At 42.2% G+C, this 20,770-nt stretch overlaps 1 protein-coding gene across 31 annotated transcripts in view; it reads left to right on the forward strand.

Annotated features, from left to right (window-relative positions):
* LOC110532344 (plasma membrane calcium-transporting ATPase 3) overlaps nucleotides 1-20,770 on the forward strand; it is a 34,780-nt gene that overhangs the window by 10,996 nt on the left and 3,014 nt on the right. For 3 of the 31 annotated variants that reach the window (XM_090184616.1, XM_021616159.3, XM_090184618.1), the window contains exons 6-22: nucleotides 4,157-4,288; nucleotides 5,064-5,114; nucleotides 5,437-5,475; nucleotides 5,896-6,057; nucleotides 6,342-6,556; nucleotides 6,772-7,014; nucleotides 7,369-7,610; nucleotides 8,455-8,689; nucleotides 9,436-9,615; nucleotides 9,759-9,846; nucleotides 9,949-10,055; nucleotides 10,513-10,704; nucleotides 11,041-11,254; nucleotides 11,850-12,061; nucleotides 12,274-12,381; nucleotides 12,607-12,789; nucleotides 13,573-13,726. In XM_090184616.1, coding sequence (XP_090040742.1) covers nucleotides 4,157-4,288; nucleotides 5,064-5,114; nucleotides 5,437-5,475; nucleotides 5,896-6,057; nucleotides 6,342-6,556; nucleotides 6,772-7,014; nucleotides 7,369-7,610; nucleotides 8,455-8,689; nucleotides 9,436-9,615; nucleotides 9,759-9,846; nucleotides 9,949-10,055; nucleotides 10,513-10,704; nucleotides 11,041-11,254; nucleotides 11,850-12,061; nucleotides 12,274-12,381; nucleotides 12,607-12,789; nucleotides 13,573-13,726 — 2,757 coding nt within the window. The remainder of the gene's footprint in view (nucleotides 1-4,156; nucleotides 4,289-5,063; nucleotides 5,115-5,436; nucleotides 5,476-5,895; nucleotides 6,058-6,341; nucleotides 6,557-6,771; nucleotides 7,015-7,368; nucleotides 7,611-8,454; nucleotides 8,690-9,435; nucleotides 9,616-9,758; nucleotides 9,847-9,948; nucleotides 10,056-10,512; nucleotides 10,705-11,040; nucleotides 11,255-11,849; nucleotides 12,062-12,273; nucleotides 12,382-12,606; nucleotides 12,790-13,572; nucleotides 13,727-20,770) is intronic. The other 28 variants (XM_021616151.3, XM_021616150.3, XM_021616154.3 and 25 more) reach the window with 14 other exon arrangements.

Raw genomic sequence — 20,770 nt, forward strand, 5'->3', positions numbered from 1 at the left:
ATGACCTCCAGCAGGCCACAAATGTGCATGTGTCTGCTCAAACAGTCAGAAACAGACTCCATGAGGGTGGTATGAGGGCCCGACGTCCACAGGTGGGGGTTGTGCTTACAGCCCAACACAGTGCAGGACGTTTTCATTTGCCAGAGAACACCAAGATTGGCAAATTCGCTACTGGCGCCCTGTGCTCTTCACAGATGAAAGCAGGTTCACACTGAGCACATGTGACAGACGTGACAGTCTGGAGACGCCGTGGAGAACGTTCTGCTGCCTGCAACATCCTCCAGCATGACCGGTTTGGCGGTGGGTCAGTCATGGTGTGGGGTGGCATTTCTTTGGGGGGCCTCACAGCCCTCCATGTGCTCGCCAGATGTAGCCTGACTGCCATTAGGTACTGAGATGAGATCCTCAGACCCCTTGTGAGACCATATTCTGTTGCGGTTGGCCCTGGGTTCCTTCTAATGCAAGGCAATGCTAGACCTCATGTGGCTGGAGTGTGTCAGCAGTTCCTGCAAGAGGAAGGCATTGATGCTATGGACTGGCCCGCCCGTTCCCCAGACCTGAATCCAATTGAGCATATCTGGGACATCATGTCTCGCTCCATCCACCAACGCCACGTTGCACCACAGAATGTCCAGGAGTTGGCGGATGCTTTAGTCCAGGTCTGGGAGGAGATCCCTCAGGAGACCATCCGCCACCTCATCAGAAGCATGCCCAGGCGTTGTAGGGAGGTCATACAGGCACGTGGAGGCCACACACACTACTGAGCCTCATTTTGACTTGTTTTAAGGACATTACATCAAAGTTGGATCAGCCTGTAGTGTGGTTTTCCACTTTAATTTTTTATTTATTTATTTATTTATTTATTTATTTTATTTATTTTACCTTTATTTAACCAGGTAGGCAAGTTGAGAACAAGTTCTCATTTACAATTGCGACCTGGCCTAGATAAAGCAAAGCAGTTCGACAGATACAACAACACAGAGTTACACATGGAGTTAAACAAACATACAGTCAATAATAAAGTATAAACAAGTCTATATACAATGTGAGCAAATGAGGTGAGAAGGGAGGTAAAGGCAAAAAAGGCTTTGGTGGCAAGGTAAATACAATATAGCAAGTAAAAACACTGGAATGGTAGTTTTGCAATGGAAGAATGTGCAAAGTAGAAATAAAAATAATGGGGTGCAAAGGAGCAAAATAAATAAATAAATTAAATACAGTTGGGAAAGAGGTAGTTGATAGGGCTAAATTATAGGTGGGCTATGTACAGGTGCAGTAATCTGTGAGCTGCTCTGACAGTTGGTGCTTAAAGCTAGTAAGGGAGATAAGTGTTTCCAGTTTCAGAGATTTTTGTAGTTTGTTCCAGTCATTGGCAGCAGAGAACTGGAAAGAGAGGCGGCCAAAGAAAGAATTGGTTTTGGGGGTGACTAGAGAGATATACCTGCTGGAACGTGTGCTACAGGTGGGAGATGCTATGGTGACCAGCGAGCTGAGATAAGGGGGGACTTTACCTAGCAGGGTCTTGTAGATGACATGGAGCCAGTGGGTTTGGCGACGAGTATGAAGCGTGGGCCAGCCAACGAGAGCGTACAGGTCGCAATGGTGGGTAGTATATGGGGCTTTGGTGACAAAACGGATTGCACTGTGATAGACTGCATCCAATTTGTTGAGTAGGGTATTGGAGGCTATTTTGTAAATTACATCGCCAAAGTCGAGGATTGGTAGGATGGTCAGTTTTACAAGGGTATGTTTGGCAGCATGAGTGAAGGATGCTTTGTTGCGAAATAGGAAGCCAATTCTAGATTTAACTTTGGATTGGAGATGTTTGATATGGGTCTGGAAGGAGAGTTTACAGTCTAACCAGACACCTAAGTATTTGTAGTTGTCCACGTATTCTAAGTCAGAGCCGTCCAGAGTAGTGATGTTGGACAGGCGGGTAGGTGCAGGTAGCGATCGGTTGAAGAGCATGCATTTAGTTTTACTTGTATTTAAGAGCAATTGGAGGCCACGGAAGGAGAGTTGTATGGCATTGAAGCTTGCCTGGAGGGTTGTTAACACAGTGTCCAAAGAAGGGCCGGAAGTATACAGAATGGTGTCGTCTGCGTAGAGGTGGATCAGAGACTCACCAGCAGCAAGAGCGACCTCATTGATGTATACAGAGAAGAGAGTCGGTCCAAGAATTGAACCCTGTGGCACCCCCATAGAGACTGCCAGAGGTCCGGACAACAGACCCTCCGATTTGACACACTGAACTCTATCAGAGAAGTAGTTGGTGAACCAGGCGAGGCAATCATTTGAGAAACCAAGGCTGTTGAGTCTGCCGATGAGGATGTGGTGATTGACAGAGTCGAAAGCCTTGGCCAGATCAATGAATACGGCTGCACAGTAATGTTTCTTATCGATGGCGGTTAAGATATCGTTTAGGACCTTGAGCGTGGCTGAGGTGCACCCATGACCAGCTCTGAAACCAGATTGCATAGCAGAGAAGGTATGGTGAGATTCAAAATGGTCAGTAATCTGTTTGTTGACTTGGCTTTCGAAGACCTTAGAAAGGCATGGTAGGATAGATATAGGTCTGTAGCAGTTTGGGTCAAGAGTGTCCCCCCCTTTGAAGAGGGGGATGACCGCAGCTGCTTTCCAATCTTTGGGAATCTCAGACGACACGAAAGAGAGGTTGAACAGGCTAGTAATAGGGGTGGCAACAATTTCGGCAGATAATTTTAGAAAGAAAGGGTCCAGATTGTCTAGCCCGGCTGATTTGTAGGGGTCCAGATTTTGCAGCTCTTTCAGAACATCAGCTGAATGGATTTGGGAGAAGGAGAAATGGGGAAGGCTTGGGCGAGTTGCTGTTGGGGGTGCAGTGCTGTTGACAGGGGTAGGAGTAGCCAGGTGGAAAGCATGGCCAGCAGTAGAAAAATGCTTATTGAAATTTTCAATTATGGTGGATTTATCAGTGGTGACAGTGTTTCCTATCTTCAGTGCAGTGGGCAGCTGGGAGGAGGTGTTCTTATTCTCCATGGACTTTACAGTGTCCCAGAACTTTTTTGAGTTAGTGTTGCAAGAAGCAAATTTCTGCTTGAAAAAGCTAGCCTTGGCTTTTCTAACTGCCTGTGTATAATGGTTTCTAGCTTCCCTGAACAGCTGCATATCACGGGGGCTGTTCGATGCTAATGCAGAACGCCATAGGATGTTTTTGTGTTGGTTAAGGGCAGTCAGGTCTGGGGAGAACCAAGGGCTATATCTGTTCCTGGTTCTAAATTTCTTGAATGGGGCATGTTTATTTAAGATGGTTAGGAAGGCATTTTAAAAAAATATCCAGGCATCCTCTACTGACGGGATGAGGTCAATATCCTTCCAGGATACCCCGGCCAGGTCGATTAGAAAGGCCTGCTCGCTGAAGTGTTTCAGGGAGCGTTTTACAGTGATGAGAGGAGGTCGTTTGACCGCTGACCCATTACGGATGCAGGCAATGAGGCAGTGATCGCTGAGATCTTGGTTGAAGACAGCAGAGGTGTATTTAGAGGGGAAGTTGGTTAGGATGATATCTATGAGGGTGCCCATGTTTAAGGCTTTGGGGAGGTACCTGGTAGGTTCATTGATAATTTGTGTGAGATTGAGGGCATCAAGTTTAGATTGTAGGATGGCTGGGGTGTTAAGCATGTTCCAGTTTAGGTCGCCTAGCAGCACGAGCTCTGAAGATAGATGGGGGGCAATCAGTTCACATATGGTGTCCAGAGCACAGCTGGGGGCAGAGGGTGGTCTATAGCAGGCGGCAACGGTGAGAGACTTGTTTTTAGAGAGGTGGATTTTTAAAAGTAGAAGTTCAAATTGTTTGGGTACAGACCGGGATAGTAGGACAGAACTCTGCAGGCTATCTTTGCAGTAGATTGCAATTCAATTTTGAGTGTGACTCCAAATCCAGACCTCCATGGGTTGATAAATTTGATTTCCATTGATAATTTTTGTGTGATTTTGTTGTCAGCCCATTCAACTATGTCAAGAAAAAAGTATTTAATAAGAATATTTCATTCATTCAGATCTAGGATGTGTTATTTTAGTGTTCCCTTTATTTTTTTGTTCCCTTTAGTTTAATATAGTGTTGATAACTGAGTTATTTCCATGCCTATTTATGAATTTCATCTGTGTGTCCCCTTAGGAACTCATGTGATGGAAGGCTCTGGAAAGATGCTGGTTACTGCTGTGGGGATCAACTCTCAAACTGGAATCATCTTCACTCTACTGGGGGCTGGAGAGGGTGATCAAGAGGAGGAGAAGAAAGACAAGAAAGGTAAGATAATAAGACATTCTGAAAGTGTAATGTATTTAAGATGTTGTTATCATTGGTATAAAAGCAAATATAGTAGCCTATATTTGAATCTCAATACATATAGCAGGGATGCTTAATATGGATATATACTGTACACGGATGTATTTACATATGATTGACTTGCAATGTCTGTTTCTTATACTGTATATACACAGAGACATGTATGTATCAAATAAATACATTTAAATTAAAATAAATCATGCATTGGCAGTTTCAATAGGTGTGTTGAAATGATGCTCCATTTAGCTGTGAGTCATTTAAGACCGGATGTTACTTCTGCTGAGAAAGAGAGAGCAGAGAGAGCATCACTGAGCTGTGCAGTGTATATTTACAGTACATAGGCAGAGACTTTCCTCCCTGTCTCCCTCTCCTTGATATGAAGAGAGTGGTAGCTAGCTAGCTGTTTAATAATTCTATCCAGTAAAAGCATAGCAGTCTGCAGAGCGATCAATAATTGAATGGAAAGAGGGAGAGCAACATGGAGATGGGGTTACACAGACGGGGAAGCCTCTGGTTAGGACCAAACTTCACAATGTAGACCACAGAAAGATATGATGCAATGGTTTACTTATTTACTGCTCCTGAGGTCTCATTCACTCATTTTTATGCATTCCCTGTTTGTGTTGTTTCTGTTGCTCATTCTTTTTAGTGATTTGATTGTTTTTTGTCTCTTAATTTGATAAAATCTCTTATTGTCCCTGTCCCTATCTCAAATCCCAAACCACTATCCCGTCAGAGGGCAATAATACCCCTGCAGTCGAAGCAAAACAGATCAGCATCACGAATGGTAGGTGTTTCCCCTACTAGACTAGTTAGATTGGTGAAGGGATTTGCTAGAAATATTCCATGGGACTTCCATGGGAAATTGTGGGCCCCTAATGTAATTGGGGGAAAAAAATACAAACTGTAAACATATTTTGAAAAGTATGTTTAACATAACATTTCTTCACGTTTCTGTCACTTTCATTTTGTCTATTCATTTTCCCATTCAATTTTTACTCCTTTAGGGGGGTTAAAATGAGAGCCATGTTTGCCTCCCATGCAGCATTATGTCTGTCACGTTCAGCTGTATCAGTCTAGATATTTATCTCTCTCTCACTCAATCACAGGTAAGCAAGATGGGACATTGGAAAACAATCAGAACAAAGGTAAGAAACAGTGGGATTTCAAGGCAGATGAATCATCCCTCATTTCAAATAGGCTGCCATATATAAATCATTTGGGGAACTATACAAACAACAGATGGTATGAGGTAATAATTTATACCAAATATTTATATAGAACATTTTTACTTCTCGAATAAGATGGAAGCAATCTCTTGATTTATGTTGCAAACATCTTACCTGCACCTGTAAATGTGATAATAATGGATTGTATGTATACAACGCTTTTTATTAGGTCTCAAAGTGCTTAAAATTTAGGAGGCACTCCATGTTACAGTTGCATACTGTAGCACCAACCTGGGCGAAGCACGGCAGCCATTTTGTGCCGTAACGCTCACCACACCTTTTGACATTCATCTAACCGTCCTAATCACACCCTAACTTTGTGACAACCCCCAACCTTAGCCAAGAAACAGGATGAGGCTGTTGCCATGGAGATGCAGCCCCTGAAGAGCGCTGAAGGAGGGGAGGTGGAAGCAGAGAAGAAAAAGGGCAACGTGCCTAAAAAAGAGAAGTCTGTGCTCCAGGGCAAACTCACTAAACTGGCCGTGCAGATCGGGAAGGCAGGTGAGGGTGACTCTCAGCTGACTCTAAGCATTCAGCATTCATAATCTCTTTTCTGCGGCCTGCTTGTTCACTGTTCACCTAGTGGTTAGAGCGTTGGACCAGTAACCGGAAGGTTGCAAGTTCAAATCTGTCGTTCTGCCCCTAAACAGGCAGTTAACCCATTGTTCCTAGGCTGTCATTGAAAATAACAATTTGTTCTTAACTGACTTGCCTAGTTAAATAAAGGTATAAATAAATAAATACACTGCTGACAAACTCTTCACATTTTCTGTCCTCTTTCTCAGGTCTGGTCATGTCAGCCATCACAGTGATCATCCTGGTGATGTACTTTGTGATCGAGACCTTTGTGGTTCAGGGCCGGGAGTGGCTCACTGAGTGTACACCTGTCTATGTGCAGTACTTTGTCAAGTTCTTCATCATCGGCGTCACAGTGCTGGTGGTGGCTGTGCCTGAAGGGCTGCCACTGGCTGTCACTATATCACTTGCCTACTCTGTCAAGGTGAGGGGAATAAGCTGTGTGTGTGTGTTGCTGCAGACATTAGGTGACATTATGTGACAATCATGTTAAATCGCATTTTTGCTCAAATATCCCCCATGTGACAAAAACAAGGAGCGATTACATATTGTGTATGCAGCTGAATTGTATTGTAGTTTCTCAGGTGTAGGCCTAACAGTAAGATTCCTCTCCGTCTGTTTCCTCCTGTTTCCCTATAGAAAATGATGAAGGACAATAACTTGGTGCGCCACCTAGATGCCTGTGAGACCATGGGCAATGCCACGGCCATCTGCTCTGACAAGACGGGCACCCTTACTACCAACCGCATGACCGTGGTGCAGGCCTACGCGGGCGACCAGCACTTCCACATGGTCCCACACCCTGACCAGATGAATCCTATGGTGCTGGACACACTTGTAAACGCCATAGCTGTCAACAGCGCCTACACCTCCAAGATTATGGTGAGAGGGTGGATTATGAAAGACAGATACTGTAGATACCTGCACACTGTTGAATGCTCCTACAGTTTTATTGTGACATATGTCTGCAGTGTGGAATGATAACGGGACACAGCTTTATTTGTTTCTGTTTATTCGGTTTAGTTGGCCATTTGGATGGAAACTCATTTTGTTCATGTCAGCACAACATACAGTAGCTAAAACAATTCATAGAATTCAGAATGTACATACAAATTTACATACACATTTACATACACATGTTATCGTCTTACCTTTTCTTTTCCTTCTTGTCTAAGACTCATTTTGCCCAGTCTGTTCAGCGGGGGGGAAATAGTAACTTAATATTTGATCTGTTAGCCCCCAGATAAGGAGGGAGGCCTACCCAAGCAGGTGGGCAACAAGACAGAGTGTGCCCTACTTGGCTTCGTCCTGGACCTGAAGAGGGACTATGCCCCCGTGAGGGAACAGATCCCTGAGGAGAAGCTCTACAAGGTCTACACCTTCAACTCGGTGCGCAAGTCCATGAGCACAGTGGTGCAGTTGCCCGATGGATCCTTCCGCCTCTACAGCAAGGGGGCCTCTGAGATCCTGCTCAAGAAGTAAGTCTGACTCCGAGGCTTTACAAATAAAGTTGGATTTGATTTGAGGCTACAGCTTTGATAGAGAATGTGGTGACGGTGGCCTTAAGATAAAGTTAGCCTTGAATGAGGTTTGATGAACAAAACAAAATGACTAACATTAATATTTTGCCCTAACATACAGAGCATCTGACTTGTGTCCTGACTAGGGTGGCAAAAGAAGGGTATATTACTGGGAAGTAGCAATATCTAACACAATTTTGGTAACTTTCAAGGATTTTAAGGAATTTATCACTGGACATCTCGTGGCCTTTTTAGGTCCTTCAGATGATTACTGGTGTCTGTAATTATCTCTGGCCCTCTGTGTGGCCTTATTATATGTACAATATATAACATCATCTAATAAGATTATTTTCAATAACATGTCAAATAGAATGACAACTCTGTAAAACATCCTAAGTATAAACCATGAATTTAGTGAATACCTTTGGTGTTGAATCCTGGGCCATGCGACCATAAAATATATTTGATTAATTTATTTTACAATGTCAATATGTCTTTGATGTAAATGTTGTGGTGCCAAACTGGTGGCAGTTGTGAAAAAATAATTGTAAAGTAGTTGTAAAAGTTGCATAGTTAATAAAAAATAATGCCATTGTTGATTAGATGCTTATATAAATATAAAATGCTATTTTCTCTTGAACCATATGGTCTATTCACTAGGAGCTCATGGACAATATGGACACAGATATAAAAAATGAATACTATATACTGTATGAATACTTAAAAGTTATTCAAGTATACTGTACATTTCCTGTAATTACCGGTAGCTTTGCAACCATAGTTCTGACTCTCTGTCTGTCAGGTGCTCCTCTATCATGGCTGGTGGTGGAGATCCGCGGGGTTTCCGCCCACGGGACAGGGATGAGATGGTGAAGAAGGTGATCGAGCCCATGGCCTGCGACGGCCTGCGCACCATCTGCGTGGCCTACAAGGACCTGCCGGCCAGCCCTGAGCCCGACTGGGAGGACGAGGCGGGCATCGTCAGCGACCTCATCTGTATCACCGTGGTGGGCATCGAGGACCCTGTCCGCCCAGAGGTAACCAAGACCTTACGCATAGGGACGCTCTATTGCGGTGCAGTTGTTTACAGATATAGGTAGAGATTTGGAGTGGAGTTTTTCCACAGGTATGACAATTGACTGTTTCTTGCTCTTCATTTCAAGTGAGTTATTTTGCAGATAAATGTCTAAATAAGTAAGATAGATATGAATTTAGGAATAAATAGGTATTGTTATACAACAGGTATTGTTAAACAGCAGGTATAGGTATAGTTAGGTATGGGTGTAGTTAGGTATAGTTAGGTATAGGTGTAGTTAGGTATAGTTAGGTATAGGTGTAGTTAGGAATAGGTATAGTTAGGTATAGGTGTAGTTAGGAATAGTTATTGTATAGGTATTGTAATCTCATATGTAACATAAATAATAAGTAGTATCGTAAACAGACTGGGATGCGACGACTAACAAGGAACTTTGCCGCAGGTGTTCGCATTTTTTGAGTTTCGGAAGGGGAGTGCACATTTGGACCATAGACTTGCCATAAGGATACAGAGGGGGAGGGGGGCTATTTCACTCCTTGTTCTAGTATATTTTCTAACACATCTGCCCCTAGAACATAATCAAGTGTCCAATGCAATTAAAAAATGTTTCAGTTCTGCGTTTCTGAGATTATAGGTATTGTTATAATTGTAGTAAATATTCAGTGATTAAGCTGTAGTTACATGCACATTAGCTAGTAAGAGGGTGTGCCAAGGCTTTATCAAAACCCAGCTGTCTTTTCTAACCAGGTCCCAGATGCTATCAAGAAATGCCAGCGAGCAGGTATCACGGTGCGCATGGTGACAGGTGACAACATCAACACAGCACGAGCCATCGCTGCCAAGTGTGGCATCATCCAGCCAGGGGATGACTTCCTGTGTATAGACGGGAAGGAATTCAACCGACGAATCAGAAACGAGAAAGGAGAGGTAGAATTCATCATTCATGAATTGTTTGACACTTTTTAACCGACAAAAAAATAAAAGTGCCCTGATTCAGTTCCTTAGCTTGTTTTACATAGTGTTACATGACTCAACATTTTCTGTGGATACACAATCTTTCTTTCTTACAGGTTGAGCAGGAGCGCATTGATAAAGTTTGGCCCAAACTGAGAGTTCTGGCTAGGTCCTCACCTACAGACAAACATACACTGGTTAAAGGTGGGTCAGTGATTATACACTCAAAACTACAGTATTATTTTGTAAACAGTTTGTAAACCATGCAGATGCAGCATTTCCAATGAGACCTTAATCTCTCTGCAGGCATCATAGACAGCACCGTACTGGAACAGCGGCAGGTAGTGGCTGTGACAGGGGACGGGACAAACGACGGACCCGCCCTGAAGAAGGCCGATGTTGGCTTTGCCATGGTGAGACATCATGATGATGATGATGACAAATCTTTAGTCATTTTAGTAACTTTAGGAAAATATTAAGTCCCACACTTAAAGTTGCAGTCCGGGATCATAAGCTCTTACAAATTTGTAACATATCATACAAAATGGTTGATGTAGTACACAATTGTGCACAATTTTCAGGGACCAGTTTTGGCTCGTGAGCACTGCTTTCAAACTACTGTGTGATATTATGCAAGACCTTTGGCGCATCACTTTAATAATACATTTCCCTACCTATTTACATTGTAGTTACATAGGCATGGTATGTACTGTGGTATTGTTACATTAGTTCTGACATAGTACTTACGGCTGTGTAACTATCATGCACTTACATAGGTATTAGTGACATGTTTTTTTTTATGTGAGACTTGTGCAAGCGGGGGAGGGGGGGGGTGAATTTAAAGTGGATTATTTTGGTGGCTCTGTGTAGGGCATCGCTGGTACTGACGTAGCCAAGGAAGCCTCTGACATCATCCTGACTGATGACAACTTCTCTAGCATTGTGAAGGCGGTCATGTGGGGACGTAACGTCTATGACAGCATCTCCAAGTTCCTCCAATTCCAGCTCACTGTCAACGTGGTGGCTGTCATTGTGGCCTTCACCGGCGCCTGTATCACACAGGTACTCACTCCATCTCTGACTCTCACACACTATACAGCACACCACAACACACCACAACACAATTCACTGTTGTGTAAAATCCAAATGGACCATTTAAGTAACTGTAGTAAATGATCTAAGATGTAGGTAACAGTCTATGATGGTGAGAGGCAGAGGGAGAAGTTTTGAAGCAAAATTAATTAAAATGATATCTACTTACCTCTTTTTCTCTCTCCTTCTCTCTTGCTGCTTCTCTTTTTACTTCTCCCTCTGCCTCTTTCCATCCCCCTCTCTCTACCTCTTTCTCCCTCTCTCCTTACATGTCCCTACCCCCTCCTCTCTCTCTCCTCCCTTCAGGACTCTCCTCTGAAGGCTGTCCAGATGTTGTGGGTGAACCTTATCATGGACACCTTTGCCTCCCTGGCCTTAGCCACCGAGCCGCCCACTGAGTCCCTGCTCCTGAGGAAGCCTTACGGCCGCAACAACCCCCTCATCTCCCGCACCATGATGAAGAACATCCTGGGCCATGCCATCTACCAGCTCACTATCATCTTCACCCTGCTGTTTGCGGGTACACACAAGGGAGGAGAAGGAGGAGGAGAGAGACTGGAAGTGGGAAGAGAATGGAGAAAAGGGGAGGAGGTGGAGGGGGGCTGCAGGTGGAGGTGGGGGACGGAGGCTGGTGTTGGGGAAACGGAGAGTGGGGTGTAGGTAATGGCAGTAGTGGGGAACAAGAAGGTTGAAGAAAAACAGTCATGGAACTGTGGTGCTCTATTTAGCTCATAGTATTTTACATGATCATTTAGTATACATTTGCTTGCCATTAAAGGGATAGTGTGTTTCGCTACTTATCCAGTCAGATGAACTCATGGATACCATTTTTATGTCTCTGCGTTCAGTATGAAGGAAGTTGTAGGTAGTTTTGCGAGCCAATGCTAACTAGCGTTAACGTAATCACTGGAAGTAGAAACTACCGTCAACTTCCTTCAAACTGCACGCAGAGACATAAAAAATGGCACCCATGACTTCATCTGACATTGGGTACGTAGCAAAACAGCTTAATTTCCAGGATCTTGCACTATCGCTTTAACTAGAAAATATATATTCGACTACATGTGTCTCTTTCTATTGTCTGCTTATCCTTTTTGTGTTCCTCTCCATCTCAGGAGAAAAGATCTTCAACATTGATAGCGGACGCCACGCCCCTCTGCACTCTCCCCCTTCCGAGCACTACACGATCATCTTCAACACCTTTGTGCTCATGCAACTGTTCAACGAGATCAATGCCCGTAAGATCCACGGTGAAAGGAACGTTTTCGACGGCATATTCCACAACCCTATTTTCTGCAGTATTGTGCTGGGGACTTTTTTAATGCAGGTGAGAGGACCACAAGCTTTTACTTCTTATACGTTGTTTTCCCTTTACATTATAGCAATCCTAGTAATGTTATTCAACCATGACATAAACCTAATAATATTGACTACTTAATTATTGTCTCACAGGATACATGATACATGTATGTTGTGCTAACCAATGGCAACCACTTTTTGTGATCATATCTCTCTCGTCTTGTGTCTTATTCTGTACAGTTTGTGATTGTGCAGTTTGGGGGGAAACCTTTCAGCTGCACACCACTCAATGTGGAGCAGTGGCTGTGGTGTCTGCTCGTGGGAGTAGGAGAGCTGCTGTGGGGACAGGTACTTATGCTGGAGTTAACGTTGTTTGAATGTGTTAACCAATCTGTGGTTCTCCAGTGATTTTGTGTCAAGACACAATTAAGGCCTTTGACATAGACAAACCCACATATCCATAACCCAGGGTTCAGTTGGCTTTGACACAAGGACTTGCTAGGACCAACCAGACCGAAACGGAAGTTGTGTTCTTCTTGTTCATCAACTAACGCTGACCCCTGACCCCAACAGCTCATCACCACGGTGCCTACCAGCCACCTGCCCTGTCTGAAGGAAGCGGGTCATGCGCTGGGTAAGGAAGAGATGATTGATGATGACATGGCAGATGATGAGCAAGAGATTGACCATGCTGAGAGGGAGCTACGTCGAGGGCAGATTCTCTGGTTCCGGGGCCTCAATCGTATTCAAACTCAGGTACAGTGCATTGGGCTCCACCATTCTCTGTCCCTTGTCTTTCCCTAACAAGGGCTCTCGTATGTGCTGTACTGTCCTACGAAGAGGAGTCTTTTCTGCTTGCCCGACTTATCTCTGTTAATACGTGTCTCTCTTTCTTCACCATGTGATGCCTTAATTTATTTCACCACACTTTGTTTTCCTATATTTATTGAAATACAATCATCTCTATTGTAACCTATCAGAGTCATTTTGATTACATCTCATGGTCATATTTCTCACTTTTTATCCTTCATCCTCATGTCATTGCGATTATCACAGATTCTGTCTTTATTTTTTATGTATCCTTAATCGTCACTGTTACTTACACAGGCAAGTCTTCAATGATCATACCTAATAATCCTAACAACAAGTATATTAAATATTTTACAAGAGTTCTAATTGTAGTCTGTCTCTTACTGAAACCAGCATCTAGGTGAGACACATGATGCTGATGTAATGCTAATTACAATAATTAACATTACCAGTCCATGTTTTGAGGGCAACATCATTGATTTAAAACAGACTTTGATTTTCTTTTAAAATGCCTTTTTGTATCTAAAACATGCTTTTAGATTCCTTCATTGTGGAACATGATCTCTACAAAACTACAAGTTCTACTTTACAATCCCTTTAAACGTGATTCATTCTGCCTATTGCTTTCACAGCTCTCCAATATGCCCCACAGGGCCCCCTACCAATTGACATGAGGTACTTCAAGACTGTCATGTCCTCTCTGTAATATCCTCTCTTTCTCTCCAACAGATGGAGGTAGTGAGTACCTTCAAGAGAAGTGGTTCCTTTCAGGGTGCTGCGAGACGTCGCTCCTCAGTTCTCAGCCAACTCCATGACGTAACCAATATTTCTACTCCCACTCACGTAGTTCTCTCCACTGCCAATGCAACTGGTGCGCCTGGGAGTGAGTTTCTGCCATCCATTAACGGCACACAACAAAAAACAGTCCACTCACTATCATCAAAATGAGCATGTTGTATGTAGAAAATTGACCTTTGCCTGCCCAGAAATGCAATTAAGCATCAAAGATATGTGTGTTTGTCTGTGTGTGTGTTGTGGCGTGGGGGAGTCAACACTGATGTGCCTGGCCGACTGACCTTTTCATTTCAGTTTTCCTCCTTTGTTCTGGTTTATCTACCATCTCTATCTACATCATGTTTTAATTCGTTTAGTGACTGTGTGTCTATGTGTATATTTGTGGTTTTATTATTTGTTCATTTAATATTACATTTCTCTACCTCCTTTTCACTACTACCTCATGATCTTAGTCCAGGATTCAATCAGATCCCCGCTAGCTGACAACCGCATAGCTCTTGTTCGAGTGCTGCAATGTCAGGCTGTATACACGTTTGTCTTTGTAATTATGTATAGGCTGCCTCGCTTCTTCAAGCATGATATTAGCTGGCCAGCTGCAAACCCATAAATAATATATTTATTTGTTATTATTTATGTACAGTGCCTTGCAAAAGTATTCATCCCCCTTGGCATTTTTCCTATTTTGTTGCATTACAACCTGTAATTTAAATGGGTATTTATTTGGATTTCATGTAATGGACATACACAAAATAGTTCAAATTGGTGAAGTGAAATGAAAAAAATTACTTGTTTCAAACAATTCACAAAAATTCAAAACGGAAAAGTGGTTTGTGCATATGTATTCACCCCCTTTGCTATGAAGCCCCTAAATAAGATCTGATGTAACCAATTACCTTCAGAAGTCACATTATTTAACTAATTAAGTCCACCTGTGTGCAATCTAAGTGTCACATGATCTCAGTATATATACACCTGTTCTGAAAGGCCCCAGAGTCTGCCACACCACCAATCAAGCGGCACCATGAAGACCAAGGAGCTCTCCAAACAGGTCAGGGACAAAGCTGTGGAGAAGTACAGATCAGGGTTGGGTTATAAAAAAATATCTGAAACTTTGAACATCCCACAGAGCACCATTAAATCCATTATTTAAAAAAAAATAAGCTGCAAAGCTCCACAGCGGAGACTAGAGTATCTGTCCATAGGACCACTTTAAGCCGTACACTCCGCAGAGCTGAGCTTTAGGGAAGAGTGGCCAGAAAAAAGCCATTGCTTAAAGAAAAAAATGTTCGCCAAAAGGCATGTGGGAGACTCCCCAAACATATGGAAGAAGGTACTCCGGTCAGATGAGACTAAAATTGAGCTTTTTGGCCATCAAGGAAAACGCTGTCTGGCGCAAACCCAACACCTCCCATCACCCCGAGAACACCATCCCCACAGTGAAGCATGGTGGTGGCAGCATCATGCTGTGAGAATGTTTTTCATCGGCAGGGACTAGGAAACTGGTCAGAATTGAAGGAATGATGGATGGCGCTAAATACAGGGAAATTCTTGAGGGAAACCTGTTTCAGTCTTCCAGAGATTTGAGACTGGGACGGAGGTTCACCTTCCAGCAGGACAATGACCCTAAGCATACTGCTAAAGCAACACTCGAGTGGTTTAAGGGGAAACATTTAAATGTCTTGAAATGGCCTAGTCAAAGCCCAGACCTCAATCCAATTGAGAATCTGTGGTATGACTTAAAGATTGCTGTACACCAGCAACTGGAGCAGTTTTGCCTTGAAGAATGGGCAAAATCACAGTGGCTAGATGTGCCAAGCTTATAGAAACATACCCCAAGAGACTTGCAGCTGTAATTGCTGTAAAAGGTGACTCTACAAAGTATTGACTTGGGGATGGGGGGGTGACGCTAAAGTTGCACGCTAAAGTTTTCTGTTTTTTTGTCTTATTTCTTGATTGTTTCACAATAAAAAATATAGTTTAGAAACTTAAAAGTGGTATGTTGTGTAAATCAATTGATACAATCCCCCCAAAAATATTTTCAGTTCAGGTTGTAAGGCAACAAAATAGGAAACATGCCAAGGGGGGTGAATACTTCCGCAAGCCACTGTATTATTTTTTATTCATTATAATATTTTGTTTTATTAAAGCCTATATTTTTTATGTATGACAATTTCATAGTTCTGAAAATGTTTCCTCATTTATGCTTTGACTGCACAAATAAGGAGAACGTAGCCAGGTGCCTTTTGTAAACTGTTTTTCGTTATTTCGTTCAAGTGTAATTATTTCTATCATCAATAGAGTCTACACGTTATATCAATGTTTTGAACTACTAACGTTTTAGGGAACGACGGTATCAGGTTTCAGGTAAAACCCAAGTGCAGACTGTGTAGAAGTAACAATGTTTATTGCAACAACAGGGGCAGGCAAACAACAGGTCAAGGCAGGCAGGAGTTCATAATCCAGAGGGGGACAAGGTACAGGTTGGCAGGCAGGCTCAGGGCCAATGGTAGGCAGAGTGGTCAGGCAGGTGGGCTCAGAGTCAGGACAGGCAAGGGTCAAAATCAGGAGAGTGAGAAAAGAGAGACTGGAAAAAGCATCAGCTGACACAAACCGCTGGTTGACTTGAACAAACAAGACGAACTGGCAACAGACAAACAGAGAACACAGGTATAAATACACAGGGGATAATGGGGAAGATGGGTGACACCTGGAGGGGGGTGGAGACAATCACAAGGACAGGTGAAACAGATCAGGGCATGACAGACTGTAGTATCTTTTGACAATGTCCACAAGAGCAACAGTTTGTTGGCTAACGTGGGTTAGCACTGATCTGATTTAATCCTGGCCTTAATCTATTTTTTCATCTTGCTGCTTTGTTTGGCTTGATGCAGTCTGTGATCAATCGTGTTTCAAACTGCCCAGAGCAGACTGTCTGTATGCTCCTATGGTTTTATCAGATTTGTGACAATACAAAGGTTTAATTTTCAAAGAGATACAAATTTTATTCAGAGCATTACGACGATGCCAATTTTAAAGAATTTCTTAAATGTCAAATCAAGGTAAAAAAAATTCAAAAAGCATAAGAATAAAAAGAACATGTATTTTGGGTTTGTGCACTTCTAGACAGTTGTAAACCTTCGAGTGTAAGCCTGAAACAGTGACATTTCTGAGATGTTACTGTTTAGTCACCCTACCAATACAAATCTTTCTCTGTCCCTAGGTTCGATCAGACTGCCAAAATAGGATCTGCAGTGTTGCTTTGTACAAATAACTACCCTCATTTTACTTGGTCTTTTTCATTCTCTCTCATTGTAGGTTCTGCATCTCATGAAGGAAGATAGTTTTTATTTCCTTTCTATTTCCTAATGTAGGCCTACTCTGCTCTTATTATGGTTCATTTTTGTTGTTGTTTTCTTTTCTTATCAAACATACAGATTATTTTATTCCATTGAGATCATTCAATGATGGGTTGAGGGTGGGCTTAAACTGCAAACTACAGCTCCAAGCATTGCGGGTTCAATCTTAGTGCTAGGCAGTCCTTTTTTTGTTTTATTGTTTCTGTTTTAACCCTATCCTTAACCTATCCCAAACCTTAACCCTAACATTTTAACCAGTTAGAATGAATGCCTTAAGTTTCGGTTTCACTTCTACACAGTTTGACTGACAGCTAACTTCAGTTCAGTTTGACTGACAGCTTACATATGTCAAAATACACCATAATTGAAGGGCAAAACACGCCATATATCTGTTGCATGCAGTTATGTCAAATGTCTCCATTTCCTTTGGAGGTGGTTTTGCAGCATCTGGTATAATGCAATACCAAGGCATTCGTCCAACTCATATTCAAAAACAGACCATTAAGTGTTGTGCACTTTGCCTATTATCATTTCCATTTGAGGACTTTTTGATTTGTTAATTTCTCTTATATACAGCCACAGATTGTTCTGTATGTTAGGAAGGTTAGTAGATATCTGAATGTAGCAACACTAGCTTCTATTTCTGAAATTGCATTGTTTTACGTAATTGTTTTGCTGTTCAGCTTTATAGGTAGTTCTCATTGTTTCCCCCTTAATCATACTGTGTACATTGATGGATGGTCCATTATCTTCACTGAGAATAGTTTGACCAATTCATGAATAGAATTGCCATTTAATTCCCTGAATTGACTGAGTAAAAATGAATTGAGCCTAACCACGACTTGCGGAAATTGTTTAGTGTACTTCAATAAATCTGTAGTGTTCATGGGATTCATGCTCCACCACAGTAAAACAGGCCTTCTCATCCTCTTCTGAACTCTTTAGGTGGCCCATTTGAAAGAAATCAAGTGAATACATTGACTTGAGTAATAAGTTCATTTTCAACAGCTGTGGTGTTATATTGACCATTGCGGGCACTATACTCGAAAGTTTACAATTTTCACAAGGGGACATGAATTCAGAGGGCACATAATGATTATTTATTTTGTAAATAATTTAATAATTTACAGCTCCTTGGAAAAACAAATCAGCACAATTCAACCTTAACAGTGTCTCTGTGTTGCCTGACTCCCTCATCACAACAACGTTATTGGGTCATGTCGCTTCTTGTGCAAGATCTTTGTGGTCATTTTCACAGTTAGAATGTTTTTTTGGTTGTGCTTGCTACAAAGGTTGGTCTTTTTTAGAGGTGCTTGCTGAAGAAATGGGTCTTTGTGGCTATGCTTGCTGCAGGAATGAACAAACAAATCATATTGTTTGTGCATGCTGAGGTACAGTCCACTGAGCGAATAGGAATAAGGACCTAAGTATAATTTCTAACGCTCGCCCAAAACTTGGGCTTTCACACGAATCTCCCTTTTTATATCAGTGCATGATTTAAACAAGGGTTTTAGTTACTCACATGTATCTCAAGTTAGGATTCAGCCTGTAGTGCCTATCGCAACAACATATTCATGTTCACACACTTAATGAATGTATTATTATTATTTTATTGTACTTCACAATATGTGTATCTCTTTACCATTTCGGACCAGCCATAGTCATTACAGAAACATCCTATTTATTAATGTATTGTTTTCCTCATTAACAATATTAAAGCAAGCTTACCATAAGGCCTATTAAGACCTATGTTGAGTTCTGTGTGAATGGGTGCTGACTTTGAGTTGATGAATAACCCATCACTTCTTATTATTTTTGTACAAGGAGATGGGTGTGTGGTGGCTGGACACAGAACAACTGGTGGTGTATCATAAATGTTTTAAATGTAGATTTTTTTCCATGCTTTACAGTGCCTTCGGAAAGTATTCAGACCCCTTGGCTTTTTCCACATTTTGTTACGTTACAGCCTTATTCTAAAATTGATTACATCGTTTTCCCCCTCATCAATCAACACACAAAATACCCCATAATGACAAATCAAAAACAGGTTTTTAGACATTTTTGCTAATTTATCAAAAATTAAAAACGTGTGTTATTTCATAGTTTTGATGTATTCAATATTATATTAAAATGTGTAGGTGTGTCCAAACTTTTGACTGGTACTGTAAGTATTCAGACACTTTACTCAGTACTTTGTTGAAGCACTTTTGGCAGAAATTACAGCATTGTGTCTTCTTGGGTATGACGCTACAAGCTTGGCACACCTGTATTTAGGGAGTTTCTCCCATTTTTCTCTGCAGATCCTCTTAAACTCGGTCAGGATGGATGGGGAGCATTGCTGCACAGCTATTTTCAGGTCTCTCCAGATATGTTCAATCAGGTTCAAGTCCGGGCTCTGGCTGGGCCACTCAAGGACATTCAGAGACTTGTCCCGAAGCCACTCCTATGTTGTCTTGGCTGTGTGCTTGGGGTCATTGTCCTGTTGGAAGATGAACCTTTGCCCCAGTCTGAGGTCCTGAGTGCTATGGAACAGGTTTTCATCAAGGATCTCTCAGCACTTTGCTCAGTTCATCTTTCCCTTGGTCCTGTCTAGTCTCCCAGTGCCTGCCTCCGAAAAACATGCCACCCATTCTTCACCGTAGGGACGGTGCCAGGTTTCCTCCAGACGTGACGCTTGGCATTCAGGCCAAAGAGTTCAATCTTGGTTTCATCAGATCAGAGAGTCTTGTTTTTCATGGTTTGTGAGTCTTTAGGTGCCTTTTGGCAAACTCCAAACAGGCTGTAATGTGCCTTTACCTAGGAGTGGCTACCATAAAGGCCTGATTGTTGGAGTGCTGCAGAGATGGACGTCCTTCTGCAAGGTTCTTCATTCTCCACAGAAGAACTCTAGGGCTCTGTCGGAGTGACCATCAGGTTCTTGGTCACCTCCCTGACCCTTCTCCCATGATTGCTCAGTTTGGCCGGGCGGCCAGCTCTAGGAAGAGTCTTGGTGGTTCCAAACTTCTTCCATTTAAGAATGATGGAGGCAACTGTGTTCTTAGGGACCTACAATGCTGCAGACATTTTTTGATACCCTTCCCCAGATCCTGTCTCGGAGCTCTACGGACAATTGCTTCGACCTCATGGCTTGGTTTTTGCTCTGACATGCACTGTCAACTCTGGGATCTTATATAGACAGGTGTGTGCCTTTCCAAATCATGTCCAATCAATTGAATTTACCACAAGTGGACTCCATTTCAAGTTGTAGAAACATCTCAAGGATGATCAATGGAAACAGGATGCACCTGAGCTCAATTTCGAGTCTCATAGCAAAGGGGTTGAATACTTATGTAAATAACGTATTTCCACTTTGTCATTATGTGGTATTGTGTGTAGATTGATGAGGGGGGGGAAACGATTTAATCCATTTTACAATAAGGCTGTAAAATTGTTATTTATTTTGAAAAAATCAAGAGGTCTGAATACTTTCCGAAGGCACTGTATAATGTGATGTTGAGGAACAGTTTTTAAAACAATTGTTCTGACATTGAAGGTAATGGTTTGTTGTACAGGCAATTCCAGTGTGGTGACTATTGTGCCTTATGTAATACATCCATTGTCTACGATATTGCCATTTTTGTACTGAGCTGGAGGACTGTATTTATGTCCTTAAATTTGTTTGTACTGTATCTAAAACATCTGAATTTAGATATACCCTAGATAACTTAAAAGTACACGTTCAAGATGTTCAATAGAAATATACAATTCACTTACAATAATACGTTTTTGGAAGTTTA

Source organism: Oncorhynchus mykiss, chromosome 9 (assembly GCF_057628025.1).
Source record: "Oncorhynchus mykiss isolate SJ-2025 chromosome 9, ASM5762802v1, whole genome shotgun sequence".
Classification (NCBI taxonomy): domain Eukaryota; kingdom Metazoa; phylum Chordata; class Actinopteri; order Salmoniformes; family Salmonidae; genus Oncorhynchus; species Oncorhynchus mykiss.